We start from the raw sequence: 15912 nt of genomic DNA on the forward strand, positions 1-15912 counted from the left end.
ATTTGGAAGCTCTGTAAGGTCACTTCACGATCTGCCTGGATTGCTCTGTGTGGTGATACCAGAAGTGCAGAGATCAGTGGGCTTCTCAAGTTCAGTCAGCACACCATCTGTGAGCCCTTTAACGAACTGCCACGGGATCGCCACAGGTACGCCTTCATTCAGCATGGTCTTGGTCTTAACCTAAATGAGGGCTCACCCTCGAGTGCAGCTTCTGACTGAGGTGCTAAAACCTAGAAATAGCTTTATTGACCTTGTACAATTTGAGCCTGGGACTCATAACTCCTGCAGGGATGAAACATCTTTTCTCAATGTCCACTATCATTTCACCACAACGAAATCAGAAATTTCTCAAAGAGTATTCCGCTAGCAGAGAGGGTTTTGCAAGTTCCTACTAAGGTTCCATTAACATGAGTCAGCATCCAAGCTCTTCATTAGCTTTGCCCTCTAGAATCACCCTGGTCCAGATAAAATTCATGAAAATAATGAAATGAAAATAATGAAATGAAAATGAACATGACTTGTGGAAATTTTGAGTGAGGGATGATCATTCATATTCAACTTTTTAAAAAATAAAAGTGTATGCTTTTGCCGAGAGGATGTTTTTCTCTTCCATACAGCCTGGATAGTCTCAGACTAGTAGTAGGCAGGAAAGTTCATACAGTTTTACCTCAGTAACTCCTCTGAGTTTGTCCCATCGTAAGGAAACATTACACTAGTTTTGCAAACCAAAAAGAACTAGTAAAATAGAGAGGTTTTATTTTGATACCAGTAGCACGTGGTCTTGAGGAAAACAAACAAACATATATGTTTTCTCAATAAGAGCTTCAATCAGCATCTCAGAGAGAGAAGAAATACTAAAAGGACTTCATATCAAAATTCACATTGTGTGCTCTCTCTCTTTTTTTTTTGTCTCCCAGCCAGGAGTAACAATTGTGAAGCACTGGGGCTTCCAGCTGTGAAATCAGCATTGCTCTTAGAAAGGTTTCTCCCACAGAAAGAGGCAGTGTCCTGATGGTATGGCTTTTGCTTCAGATTATTAATATTAGATGCAGATATTCTTGAAAATTACACCAATAGAAGCACATTTCCTTTGTTGGGTAAGGCTGTGCTGAGAAGACTCTTACAGAACCTAAATCTCTTTGAAAACTCAATCCATGTACACCTGAATTTAGACTTCACTATGACACCAAACTCCATAAACTGATGTAGTAGAGGACAAAATGCTACCCCGCTAGACATAAAAAGTTGTCCTTGTTTAGAGAAAGAAAAAGGATGTTGCTGCTTTATATGCAGTACCTGAAGAGCATATAAAACTACTATACAAAGACCTCAGTCTCCTGGAAATAAGAGATACATATTTTATTGGCGTTTGGAGACAATTTTTTTCTTAAGAATGTCATCCCTCCTACTTAGTCCACACTATCATGACAACCAGTTTTCTCACTGTTTTTTTCTACTCAGAGCATTGCTCAGACCCTCTTGGAGGTGTAACAGATTGTAAATTACGTTCCAGCACCAGGTTTGGCATGTTTAGGATGCTTTTGTCCTCTTATTAAGCTCTGCCTTGTCCCACACAAATAATACTGCAAGGAAACATAAAATCACCCAGGTGCAAGCTACTAACAGCATGGGACACCTGACACATCAGTCACATAATCCAGGGCAGAACATCAACTGGTCAAAGCTCAGCATAGGCATGCCTGAGGGAAGGTTGCTGAATTAGGAAAGTTAGTAAAGTTAGTTAAGTTAGTTAAAGTAGAAAAGTTAGAAAAGTTGGGAAAGATAACATGAGTCACTGGGATCAGGGAACATGTCTAGTTTTTATTGTCCTTCATGTCACTGAAAGTACAGCTTTTCCTTTCAGCTGTGATCAGCCATGCCTTTGCCACACCAAAATGAGACAATTACAAAGCAAGCTGCTAAAGACTATGCCTTCCAGCCACTCAGACTGCAACACCGGAGTAGGCAGACCCATTGCAACGTGGCCACATATTAAGAGATTCCTACAGCAGAATGGCTGGAGGCTTTTCTCTGAAGCAAGACACAGCCCTGTTCATCTCTAAAGTACTGTAAATCCATATTAAACTATAAGCTGGCACACAATGCCTTTCTTCTGCTAGTTTCTCAACTACCCATCACATAAGAAAACCACTGAAGAAACAGAATGATAAAAGGTAAAAGATCACATTGCTGTATTTCAAAAAAAGATTATGGTATTACCCTGGAGCACAGAAAGCATTCGCATCGCACTGTGAAAGAAGGAACTAAGTATTATTAGCCCATGGGCCACAATATCAGGCACACGACGTGCAGTGGGCAGTATCCCTGTTTGACCTCCTTTTGTCACTGACTACCAGCAACCTCAGACAACGTCAGGAGTTGAAACAAGTTGTTGCTGTTACTTGATGGGATGGGAAGGGGTGCTTTGAGCAGTTTTATCACTGCAAAATCTGATGATGATTTTACAAATTGCCAGATGGGCATCAAGGCCACATCAAGCAGATACAGCTTAGCAAGTGACATCTGGGCTGCTAAGGCTGAAACAGCAAGCATGCAGACATCAGGTTTGCCCACCTTCAGATTCATCAGTTCAATGCCACTGCTTTCTCAATGAGATTAACTTCCAGGTGAAACATCAATTTAACAACCTGAGGCTCAGTAATTTTACTATTGCTTCAACAAGCTGGCAGAACTAAACGGCACGGAACTAGGGAAGTGCCCTGTTTTGAAATCAGTTGTTTTCAATTATTTGTCACTGCAAAAGACATGCAGTCCTTAAAGAAAACTCAGTGAATTTCAAACTCGGGAAAACGGATTCATTCCAGTGATCTGAAACAAGCACTACTCTTGCCTCCCCAGCTTCTTTCCTGTCACCACATTTGAGCATCTTCTGAAATCCTAGTTCTCCTTTTATTGTATTGTCTAATAATAATGCACAACATAACTAATTACAGCAGACTTGCTATCCAACCACAGTCATAATCCAGTCACACACTGATGCACCTCCATCTCGAGCTACAGCTTTGCCTTCTCTTACGGTACAAGATTCTGCTAATGCTTATCAGCTTTCTTTGTCATTTGAGTCTGGGTTTGTCTGAGTTTTATCTAGCTCAGAAGTTACGGTCATTTCCCCACAGAATGAAAAGCTGAGGCCTGGACTACCCTCCAACCTTACCAAATTTCTTGTGATTTTTAATTTACAAAATTTAACTACTTTTTTCCTGTCTTGCTTTACCACAGTAATTTTTATCACAGTAGTGCTAGTAAAAAAAAAAAAAAAAAAAACCAAACCAAAACAAATTCCCCCATAAAACTCACCACAAAAACAGCTTGATTTTTTAAAAATGCCAGGATTTAGAGCAATATGAACTCTGTGACTGTGGGATAAAACGACTACTTAAAACAGTGTGCACTCTATATGAGGGAACAAATCAGAACCTTGACCTTTCTGTGGGGCCATAATGTCCACAGCCTTGCTTTCTTAAAAATAATAGAAAAAAATCTCAACATTCCAAGGAGCAAAATTTTGTCGGTGTATTAATATTGTGTCTTGCATAAATACAAGTTTCAGCAGTTATGAAAATGAGCCAGCTGACAGTTGACTACTATATGTGAACAGATGCTGTGAAAGCTTCCCTTTAAATAGTTCTGTCAATGCAATGTCAATTTTAGAAATGACACCACTGCTGTTCTAGGACACGATCCTGAAAACTCTCATTCACACAGGGAGCCCTGCTGATTTTCATAGAACTTTCACATTTATGAGACTCTGACAGGTCAGGTCCTCAGCTGCAGAGCTCTCCTTAACAGTGACTGGCAAATACACGATGAAGTTTTCAGTAGCGCCGAGCACCGTGCTGTAGGGCCATGACATCTACAGCCAGTGGTATTCACCTCGATAACACATACGTTTTCTTTTAGAAGTTACACGGAACATACTAAATATTGTCGAGAAACCATTAAAGGAGCGAAAGCGTGAAGATAAAAAGCATCATGTGAAACCGAGCCTGCAGTATTAATCAGAACTTTGAAAAATTAATCTGTCAAGATCAGCTGAGCCCGAGCACAGCGCGGTGCTGATCAGACAGCGATGTCGGACCCTGCCACGGTCAGACCGCGCTGCGCTGCGCTGCGCTGCCCGCCCTTTGTTAGCGGCGTTCGCACGGCGGCTCTCGGGGGTGCACGGAAGCCAAGAGACATCCGAGGGGCCACGCGTCGCGGCGGGTGCGTGTCCCCCCAGGCGGGCGGCGGCCGGGGCGGTGCTGAAGGACAGCGCGGCGTCCCCGCCACGGCCCGGCCGGCCAGTACCCCCCCCCCCCCCCCCCCCGCCCCCTCCCGGCACCCCGGGCAACTTTGGAGGAGGCAGAGGACGGGTCCCCCCGCCGCATCTGCCCCGGCCGCTGGCACTTTCGGCGGAGAGGCGGCCGAGGGAGCGCCCCCCGCCGCGGGCTGCCCGCCCGTCGGATCCCGCGCCTCCCTTTCCCCCCCCCCCCCCAGCCCCGCATCGGCCCCGGCAGCACACAGCGGGGACCGCCGCGGCCGAGCCCCTGCCCCCGCCGAGAGGCGGAGCGGGCACAGCCACCTGGCCGTGCCCGGGCGCCGCGCACCCGCCGGGAAGGCACACAAAGGCGGCGCGGAGGGGGGGCTCGGTGCCCACGGGAGGGGGGAGCCCGCACCCCTCCCCTTCCCCGGCACTTACCTTCAGCAACACAAAGAGCCAGAGGAGACAGGAGCGGGCCCCCGGGGCCCCCCGCCGGCGGCGGCCGGGCATCGGGGGGGACGGCGTCCGCGGCCCGCGGGGGCGGCCTGGCACGGGGGGCTGCTGCTCCTCTGCCCCCTGCCCCCCGGCCTCTGCCCCTCGCCTCCCGCCGCTCGGCTCCAAGCCGTGCCCGGCAATGGCGAATTGCGGCAGCATCAGGCGGCCGGCGGCGTCGCCGACCTCCCCGCCGAGCGGCGCATCCTGCCGCCCCCCGCCCCTTTTATTTGGGGTCTGCGGCGGGGAGGAGGAGGAGGAGAAGGAGGAGGAGGAAGGGGAGGCGGCGGCGGGGGGTGTCTCCCCTCCCACGAGTTTGGGCGATCGCGGAGCTCGCTGCACGAAAGGGGTGGGCAGAGCCGCCCGGCGGCTCCGGGAGCGCCGGCTCCTCTGCGGGAGCGGCCCCAGCGCCCGGCGGCAGGCCAGGGGGGCTGGCAGCCGGCAGCCGCCGCCCTCGCCCCCCCGCGCCGCCCTCCGCCCCCTTCCCCCCCGCCGCCTTTCGCTCTCCCGACAGCATCCCCTCTCCGCCGGCAGGCAAAAATGCATCCCCGCCACCGCCCCCCAAGGGGCACAACAGTGTCCCCCCCCCCGGGCCATTTTTCCTGCCTCCTGGCCCGATTAGGGGACAGCAGTGCCGCGAGCACGCGGGGAACAGAGAAGGGACGGGTCCTGAGCCGGCCCCGCACGGGGCTTGGGGCTTCTGCGGGAGGCGGCTGCGTTGCGGCTGTGTCGGAGCTACAGCCGCAGGAGCCAGTGCCCAGGCAGCAGCAGCAGACACAGTGTTTGGAAACAACGCAGACTGCCTTGCGGCTGTTTCTCAGGAGGTAGAATAAGCATGTGGACAGCTCTTCAGGGGTTCGAAGTACAGGTCTGAGCCTGCAAAGGGTGGAGAATTCATCCTGTCCCACGAGATACTCGGGGCCAGGGATTAGAGGGGCACGTGGAGACCCAAGATCACATGCCCTGTTGTGTCTTTCCCCCACATCCTCCGCTGCAACCCCAGGGCCATCTCCAAACTCAGGGACAGGCAAGCTATTCGTCTTTACAAGAGTCTGGCATAAGGTGATGTCCCCAGGAAAAAAAAGAGGGGAAGGGAAAGCAAAACAAAACCTAAACCCACCTATATGTCCCTCCCATTTGACCATTATGATGAAAATAGTCTTTCCAAAATGAGAAGACTACATCAGAATCATGTTTGTCACTGACCACACTCTCTCTCACACCAGTATAAATTAGGATGCATCCTCAGGGGAGGTATCTGAGCTATAACCAATGTCAATCTGAACAAAATAAGGTTGTAAGAATAGTAGGGCTATGCCTGGGGCATTAAACTTCAGAGCAACTTTGGATCTAGGTGTGGTTCCATTGCTTATAGTAATGGGCCACCACCTCACTTTCCCTTAAAAAAAATAAAATAGTGTCTGAAAGTAGGTTCAGGGTTTACTTTCAAATTTTCTAAGTCATTTAGGCAAGATGAACTCTACTACATTCTTGTGAGAACATCCTTTAAACTGATCAATTACAAAATTGTTTTCCAACACCATCACTAAATTAGACAATAATTAATACACATTTCAGACCTCTGCCTGGCTTATACACGGCATATTTTTGATTTTCACATAATTTGGGCCTTCAGTCAACAAAAGCTTGATTTCAAAGTGGCCAAAGCCAGAGAGGGATGTGCTTATTTTGCACAGAAATGAGCCCTTGAGCAGTGATTTGCCACACTTGATGGGGATTAATCGAGAAAATGAAGGAGAAATTCAGGTCCTGTGTAGATACTGGCAGAAAGCCCAAATTTAGGGCTCCAGAAGGCAAATGCTATTCAAATCTTCATTTATAAGAAGCTGGGGACAGAAAAGACCTACTCAATGCTACCAGTGAAGGACACAGGCCTCTCTTGGGTACCCACCACTCTGTTGGTGTGTGGAATGTTTTCAGAAATTGGTATGCGAGGGGTTAATGGTGGTTCAATTTCCTTCAGCACACAGGTTTAGGATGAAGAAAGTTATCTGAAAGAGCAGTTAATTTCTTTAGGAAATTAAGACTGTCATCAGTACTTGTGAGCTATGAATTGAATTTTAGGCTAGGAACTTCTTGTTTACTAAGTAAATTAAATTGTAATAGTAAATTATTTTTTACATTAAGATTGTACTTTATGCTGTCTTCTCCAAATTTCCACTTATTTACAATATTTAGATGTTAAAATGATGATGGAGTAAACAAGACTAAAGATACCTAAAAAGTAAAAAAAAAAATACAGTATAAAGTTCTAGTGGCATTTTAGCCTCAGAACAACACTATCTGAATCAAAGAGTTAAAGTGAACAATAGCTGAAAGAAGTGAGAAGTGTTTCTGGAATGAAACCTTCAGTAAAGGACTAAGATTTTAACACATTCTGGTCTGGCCATTGCAACAAAGAAAAATGCAACCAAGAAATAGCAAGAATTGCATTTTAAATTTAAGTCCATTTAAATTATGAGGATCTAGGGATACTCAACCTTTTAAAAAAGTGACAGTGCTTTAGAAGATTCCAATCTGCCACTAGAACTGAATCCTTCAGAAAACTATAATTAAGTATATTTTTATTTAAGTAAAAAAAAAAAAAAAGGTGTGTTCTAGCAACTGTTCAGGATTGTGTTAGGCACAAGCAGTAGAACAGTTCCTGCCAAAGAAAGCCTACTCCCTAGTAGAGGAAGAAGGTATAGTGTGAGCAAAGCTAAGCAAAGACTGTCATACTGGAGAGGTTGCCTTCAGGCTTTTTCAATGGGTGAAACCTGGAAAGTCATACAAAACATTTCTTAAGAATGCAAGAAGGTAGGACATGAAGGAAGAGCAAAAGAAATTTCCTCTTTTCTGAACTGGAGATGTGAAAAGTAAATACAGACCAGAGGAGAAAGAAAAAAATAATAAAAGAACTATGAAAATGAGGGCAAACTTACTTGTTTCTAGCATCTCAATAATAGAAACAGCAAGTCTACTAACAAACCAGAAAAGCTTTAACAATAACAAGACAGTATCTTCCATTTCCTCATCGAAAAAGAAACAGGGTAATTTGTGAGTGTTTGCAAGTGGTCAGTTAGTGAAAGACACTGACAGCAGGGTATTTCAGAAGCTCCACAAGTCCTTCAAACCCTTATCCACTGGTCAAAAGTACTCACAGATGAAAGGCTGCCTAAGGGCTCTATGACCCACTGCATCTCTCCAGGAGGAAATGAAGAAAGTATTCAGCAGCATACCTCACAAATTGATGTGGAATTTGGTTTATTTGAATGAAAAACATGCAAACATTTGAGGAAAATTTCAAAAAATAAAAATTGGCAAAGAAGTGCTTATGTATGGAACCCATTCTGGAGTCAAACGTGGCAATCAGATAGTGTGGTTTTGGTGATTTAACCTAAACCTTCCCACTACCACCAAAACCACCCCACTTCGCATTCCAGAAATCTGAAAAAACCCTTCTTGGAGCGGTACAAGCTGAAACATATTCCCAGTTACTTAGAAGGCCCTATAGCAAGGACTAGGTCTATTTGCATGTTTGTAGCTCCCACAAAACAAAGCGGCTAACTGAACAGGGTGTCCTTACTCCACTGCACCAGCAAGTTCCCTCCACTCACATAAAACCGATGCTTGTGAATCTCTGCTGGTTTTTTCCTAGAATTTATCAAAGGTCATATGTGACAATGTAGCATCAATATATGGTCAGAGCATGTTGCATTATGAGTATTTCTCATTTTTCCCTAAGAACCTGTTCTAAGCATATACTTAGAAGGCATCATAATATTTCTTGGGCTATGACGTATGCTGGGCTGCAGTGGTATCAGAGCAGGTTTAAGGGACTCCGGTTCTCTCTAAATCCACCCAGCAGAATTATGGTGAAATGAAGAATTTGGAGCAGAGGGACCTGATGGTGAGGTGCATAAGAGGGTATTATGATACAGATGAAATTCCCAGAGTCCTGTCTGTGCTCACTAGATTTACTGTAAAATCGGGGCGTGAATTATTTTGCGATGTGCAGTATGCAGCAACATGATAAAGTTATTTCAAGGTATTATAGGACACAGATTACTAGAAGACAAAAATCGTTAGAAGAAAATCCTCCTGCATTTGAAGGGCACCACCTACAAGCAGGGCTCCACATCAAACACACTTTGTCAATAGCTTCTCAGGTACTACTTGAAGGTTGCACTAGTGACAACACTAGAGCTTTACCTTTAATTTAATGACCTGATGAATTGAAACAGTCATGCTCGCTTGTAATGAGTCATTTAATAAATGCAACATCCTAACTGAAGCAGCATTAATTACCATATATCACACTACATTATTAGAGAAAAATAATAATCAAGATGTTTTATGGTTTCAAATGTTTATAAAAACATTCCTGCTTGTAGCTTACATGGACTTAATTTCAGGTTTACAGTAAATTCTTCCCTTGCCCCTGAAAACCCCAAAGCAACAGTCAGATTACCAAGTTTGCCTGGCCTAGAGGGAAAAGCTGTAAATCACCATTTATTCTTAGCTGCAGTATAAGCCCAGATTTATACGACGCTTTACAGGCCTCAGCAAATCTGGATAAATATGGCATGAAATAAGGTTTATGGAAAAAAAACCCCTCCACAACCAAACAAACCAAACACAAGACTAAGTAGAAGAAGCCCTAGTCCATGAAGTTCTTGAAGAAGTTATTTTTCAGTAACAGATGTTTTTATGGAAAAAAAAGAAAAGGTGTAGATCCTTCTTATGTTCTTACCTAAAGCGCTTTCATTTAAATGACAGCAGTGGATAAAACAATAACAAAAACAAGTACCATGGGGGGCTAGAACTATTTACATGGATTGCCGCTTATGTGATCAAGTGCACATTTATCCTACTTTTCTTTTTGATAAGCACAGGCCCTGTGACTTTTAAAAGTATGTCCCACAGCCCCCCCTAAAAAAAAAAAATAATGACAACTTGTTTGTTAAGATCTGTCTTTTCACAACAAAAATGATTGACATGTTTTAGATGTACAACCTGACCAGCTTCCAGATGCTTATTAGTCTTTCAATGCAAGGGAAGCAGTGAACTATACCACAAAAGGTCATTTCCCTTCAAAAAAGTCAGAAATCTGTCTTTGGCATCAAATCTTTCCCTCATAAATAAGTCCATGGAAGATTTTGTCTGATATTTCTTTCCCTAACACTGCACAGCATTCACTGAAATAATGTATGGAGAGGAACTGGGTTGTTTTGGAGGGTTTTTTTGCAGAATGCAAGCAGTAAATGTACCCATAAAGGCCAGTGAGTTTATTTAACATTTCAACAGCGCCTGCAACTTTTATTTATCTGTGCTAGGGTATCTGGATGTTACAGGATGCCTGAGGAACAGAGCAAGTTCTGTGAATAGAGTTTTATATCAAGAAAAATAATTCATATATGCTTACCTTTCTTGTAAGCTATTAAATATTTTACCAGCCCTGCCTGTTATCAGGAACCATCTCTTTTAGTCTTCTAGCTCTCCCTCAAGTCTCAGCAGATATAGTTGATTAAAAAATTTGCTGCAGTTTCTAACTGTGCTTGTTTTTTATTGTAGCTTCTATGTTTCCTTCCAGACTCAGCTCACTTCTCCATTTTAGTCTAGGATCTGAACAGGTCAAAGGCACACTCACACTGGGGAAAGAGGGAGGCTGGGAGTTTCTGACTGTCTTTAGCACCGTTTGATTAATCATGCCAATTACCAAATACTCTGAGTAAACAAAGCAAAACCCTTGGTCTTATATAGCTGGGGGTTGGGGTGGGAAAGATCAAGTGATCTTTTCTGCTTAAGATGCATCATCTTTCTGGGGGTAAGCCTCAGTAATTCAGCTGATGTTTTATATTGCAGAACCATCCAGGCTCTTTAACCCACAAAAAAACTGAAAGGAAAAACACCCAGGAGACAGGCTGGGCTCTGGCTCACTGCAGTCACCCCCAGATTTCAGTACCTTTCAGTTCTGAAACATACCGACTTCCTCTGACCCTCAGAGGCTCTATTGATTCACAGAAATCTGAGTCATACAGGAAACATTTCTGTCCCTAGAATTTACAATAGGAGCTGCAGTGTTGCACTGATAACATCCTTTTTTTCTTCTTTGGCATCTATGCTAAATTTTTTTCACCATCTCCATGGTATGGGGTTATCATATCCCAATATAAAAGCGCACACCTTAAATCAGTGCCTTTTCACTCCCATTTCCCAAACAACCTCAATAAGCAGCCTTTTTGCATTAGCAGTGTTTCCTTCCTATGTAAAGACAGTAATATTAGCTTCTGTGTACTGCTTCCCAGCCACAGGTATCAAAGCATTTTTTCAAAGGAATAAGAATAGCTGTCCTCCTGTCTCTGCAGCAGAGGGAAGTATACAGCTCATGTGCTATAGTATCAGAAGGCCATAAACAGAAGCACCACTGAATAAAAGTTTTTGTCTCAAAACTGAAGAAAAAGAAAGCCCTTGTGAAGTCTGCAGCCAGATTTGTCATCTCTTCAGCAGAAGTTACCCACAGATGGACAGCAGCATGAAATCCAAATTAAGACAAAAGAACCATTTCACACACTGGGCTGGCAGTGTCCTGTTACTTTACCTGCTGCCTGCCTGTATTCCCACAGCAGCATCCATGCCTCTGCCTTTCTGCAGGTGGGATAAGCAGCCCTGACCCAGCCTCACAGGATACTGGCCACCTTCTCACCATGCTCTTCCCCACCCCTTTGCAGTGAAACGCTCTGCTTAAAGAATGGACTCTCAGCATCTTCCCTCTGCTTCATGAAAACCTCAGACGACCAGGCAACTAAAGCAATTGGTCACACTGTTTGATTAAACATGCCAATTATCAAATACTCAGAGTAAACAATTTCAAAAACAACCAGTGTGGAGAAGGGGTCTGCACCTGTATAAGAATGGGTCAAATCACTTGAAATCATAAATATATTCATAAAGATCCCATTTCATTCACAAACAATTTACTTCCTAGGGGGTGAATTTCATTCAAAGAGAGAAAAGACAAGATTCAACAAATACATTATTGGCACAGTCAGGTATTCTAAACACTAAAGAAAGCGAGTTGGCAAGATTTAAGAGAATTTCACATATAATATGGAAATAGGAAGAAAATCTGTAGATTTACCAGGTAAGGCAACAATGCTTGCTATTTAATTTCAGTCTTTAATGTTTCAATAACTCTAGGGTCAGAAAAAGTGTTAAACACAAAGACAGTATGATGTAGGATTTTTTTTTTTATTTTTGCCTTCCTGTACATTATATATGTAGGCTCATTCCAGAGCATTTGGAAAAAATGTCTGACAGTAAAGGAAAAAAAAAAAAAAAAGCTTTTTCAAATATGTAAGTGTTAGAACATCTCTACAGAATTTCCTCTCCATTTTTCAGACCTGCTACACACCTACTTGCAAGGTCTTAATTAAAAATAGTCTGCTTTCCCTTTTCTTGATCATCTTTCAAAAAACACATACCGTCTATCCTGCTCACGTAAATTAGTCCGTTAATATGCCAAATACATCAGTTATGAAACTAACACTCTCAGAGTAATGGGAGTTACATGATTGACTTCAGCAGATATAGGATGCCTTATTTTTTTGAAAAGTAATTTAATAGAGATGGATATGATGAGTCAGTAAACTTTTTTTCTAACATGACTTTCACCTCTAGTTCATATAGAAAGAGCTGGGTACAAAAATATGCTAAGGCTATGGTTTGCTGTCCCTACTCTGACATCTTCGACAACCCCTAAAATCAGGAGAAAGCTAGCAGACCTGAACAAGTCGGCCAGGTAGTCATGCCATCAGAGTGAATTAGGAGAAGCAGAGCCCTTAGTGGTGCCTTCAGCCGAAATCAGCACCAATGCTTCTTTCTCCTACAGAGCAGCTGAAGTCTCAGACAGCATGAGTCCCCTGAGCACACCTGAAAGCTTCTTGCCCCTTGGGCCAGCAGGGCCTGCCTGTACAAGCCTGTACACTCTCCACCCAGCCCCACCAGGAGGATGCCAGGTAGCTTCGCGTACACCACCAGCCACTGAGCAGCAGCCAGGGGATGACTCCACAGCTAACAGCTCTGCTTGGGCTGTTAGCTGCTTCACTGTGGCCAAAACCAATGTGTGCTTTTAATCAACCTATTTGACCAGTGCTGGAGGAGGGCAGAGCATGAAAGCTCATTGCAGTGACATTGGCCTAGGTTAGACTGGGACAGCTGAGGGAAGCCAGGTGCCTGTCCTGTTTCCCTGAAGCACATTCCTGTCGGTATCCTTACCCATGCTCAGTGGTAGCACACTGAAAGCTATGCCCACCCAATGCTCAAGGTGGGATCATACATGAGGACACGTGTTGCCTAAATCAAGCACAGATATCAACCTAGTAAACATGTTTTTTTAAATTTTTACTTTATTTCAGTTACGGAGTTCCTGTGTCCTAAAGGAAATCATCTGATGTTCTGAGTCTACTACCAGGCAGAAAGGATTTTATAAGGAAAAACTCCTGCAGTTTCTGAAGAGAAAGCAAAGTTCGAGCTGACAAAGGCTAGCACATTGTCTCCTACCCTGACCCACATGGTCCTTACAGGGTAGCACTGAAGTCTACTGAAGTAGTGTGGGGAAAGCTTCAGAGGCATTTTGGAGCCTAGGGACTGTCAGTCTCCAATGGGGCTGGCAGAAAAAAAAAAAAAAATATCCATCACTACTAACACTCTGCAGAAGAGTCCCTGCATTAGCTTAGCCAAGGTTATCAAACCCATGACAAATATGGGGTTCACTTTCTTATGTGCTTCCAGACAACCCACAAACCTCAAAGTGCCAAATGAACTAAATTACTATGAAATTAGAGTTGTACAGAGCTACATGCAACAATAAACCCCAGAACAATCTTCATTTCCATGGCATTTTTGTCATAATTAAAAATATTCATAGGGCTTTACAAAGCATGAAATTACCTTGGCATTTCCATATCATAGAGTAGAACCTTGGCATCAGCTTGGGGTAAAACTCTGGAGCCCCAGGAGGCTGCACATTACACATCAAACAGGCATCTACAGAGCTGTTCAAGTACGCTCCGAATGCCTTGTAAAACCGGAGGCAGCTGTGAAATGGCTGGAGTGGTCTGATGCTTTTGGACAAGACAGCTCTGACATTTTCTCTCAGCTTAGGAAATCCGCACAAAGCAGGAGGTAGATCAATAGTGTAGAAGACATCAAAATGACATTATGGGGACTTTGACAGAGGTAACGTGTTTACAAGCATAATACCTACAGCTACAATAATTAAATGCGGAGCTTTACTCAGGCTGGGCAGGAAACAGCCCCTCTGAAGCAGGCTGCTAGCTGACATGACCCAAATACATGCATGGGGCTACAAAACCACCAAAACCAAAGGCACCTTGGTACAGTAATTCTCAGAACCTGAGTGTAACCAGAAGCAACTAATAAAGGGTGATGTTTATGAGATCTGATATACCTAACATCATCTATTCAGCAAAGGAAGTGAAAAAGAGGAATTCCCCATTTGAAATGTTAGAAGTGCCTCAATTGTTTTCTAACATGACAACAGCTTACTCTGTCTGAGCATTGCATTCCTGCAACAAGCATCTACTCAAGTCAATGGAACAGTTTTTAGGAGAAAATACTATTTATTCAGTGTAAAAGGCTTAAGAATTCAGTCTGTGGAATTCATGAGGTCAGACTGAAAATAATTCACATACATCCCAAGAATACTTCAGTTTTGAGGTTCACACTCTTCAATGGATCCAAGTCTTGGGCAGCCCAACACCCTCTCTCCAACTCTTATTAGATATTTGCTCCCAAGAGCTCCCAGCCTGCTTCTAACTTTGTGAGCTTGTTGACCTTGGACAGCTTGAAATTAAGAGGACTCCATTATTTCAGTAGCACACATAAATGATTAGCAGAAAGGTACAGATACATGCTGGGTTCAGAATAGCAACAAACAAATTTAAGTAAGCCTTGTTACAAGTGTTTGACCATGAAAGACCTTGTGAAAGGACACATATTAAAAAAAACAACAACCAACTCTTCAGTTTCTGTCTCATCATTAAGAGAAACAAGTAATGTTCTAATATCAAGGTGGATTTGAATGCATTGACATCAAAGTAATTACATTTGACAGAGATGAGAAATGGGATCCTGTTATACATGGCAACACTACTACAAAAATATGACTGTGCCAGAAAAAAACCCCGTAGAGGTCAACTGAAATTCCTATCGAAAAGGGAATGAAACTGGAAAGACAGACAACACCCACATGAAAACACAGAAAATGCACATTTTCAGGATAATTTTCAGTGCATTCTAAGACTCAGAGACTTATCTGCAATATTCTTATCATCCTCACGGCACTGATCCATCCAACCTGAATCAAGGTATTTTATCATTTTAAGGTGCAATATTGATTCAAGTAGTGAGCACGACAGGAATCAGAAAGGAGAAGCTGGTTACTGTACTGGCAACAAGTTCATTGTTGCAATGATAGGAGGAAAAATAAAGCTGGGCTATATAGCCACAAAGGCTCAACTGAATCTGACAATGCCCATTTTCTTCCAAGTTGCACAAGCAGAGTAGATGTCAAAGAAACCCAAGATAGCTGTGTTCTTTTCACTGGAATGGAATTAATAACATAGGAAAATATTTTTAGGAAAGGACATCAAACAGTAATGGAAGTGGAAGTGAATCAAAAAATTACTGCGAAGTTCATTATTTGTGCAGAACACACAAAGGTGGACATTTAGGTTGACCCTCGCTATTAGAATGTCCTCATCCAAAAAACGTGATCAAGCAAGATTCTGCCACATAGCCTGAGGAGTAAGCAAAACCCTTGACTGGTAATAGCACTATCAAGTCTTCCAGATTTCAAATGAGACACAGGTGTTGGAATAGCCTGACCTGGCACCAGGCACAGAACAGAGACGTAGTAGTTTGAAGTCCTGAGATCACCATTAGCTGATGAAGTACCTGCTTTTGCCCCTCCTCCCCGTATATAGTGCTGTAAGAATTCAACACATATCTTAAATACCCTCTTTTGCCAGACTGGCTGTTTTTCATTAACAGTACTTCTCTTTTGAGGTAACCATTGCATTATCTGGGCACTGCTGCACAAATATTGCTGTCTTTCATGAATTTTGTGCTTCCTA

General features: G+C 43.4%; 1 protein-coding gene across 1 annotated transcript in view; it reads right to left on the reverse strand.

The window, feature by feature from the left end:
- Positions 1-5200, reverse strand: part of PTPRO (protein tyrosine phosphatase receptor type O) — a 155324-nt gene extending 150124 nt beyond the window's left edge. The window contains exon 1 of the mRNA XM_040594612.1: positions 4700-5200. Coding sequence (XP_040450546.1) covers positions 4700-4915 — 216 coding nt within the window. The 5' untranslated portion in view covers positions 4916-5200. The remainder of the gene's footprint in view (positions 1-4699) is intronic.
- Between the last annotated feature and the right edge of the window lie 10712 nt (positions 5201-15912).

Source organism: Falco naumanni, chromosome 5 (genome assembly GCF_017639655.2).
Source record: "Falco naumanni isolate bFalNau1 chromosome 5, bFalNau1.pat, whole genome shotgun sequence".
Lineage (NCBI taxonomy): Eukaryota > Metazoa > Chordata > Aves > Falconiformes > Falconidae > Falco > Falco naumanni.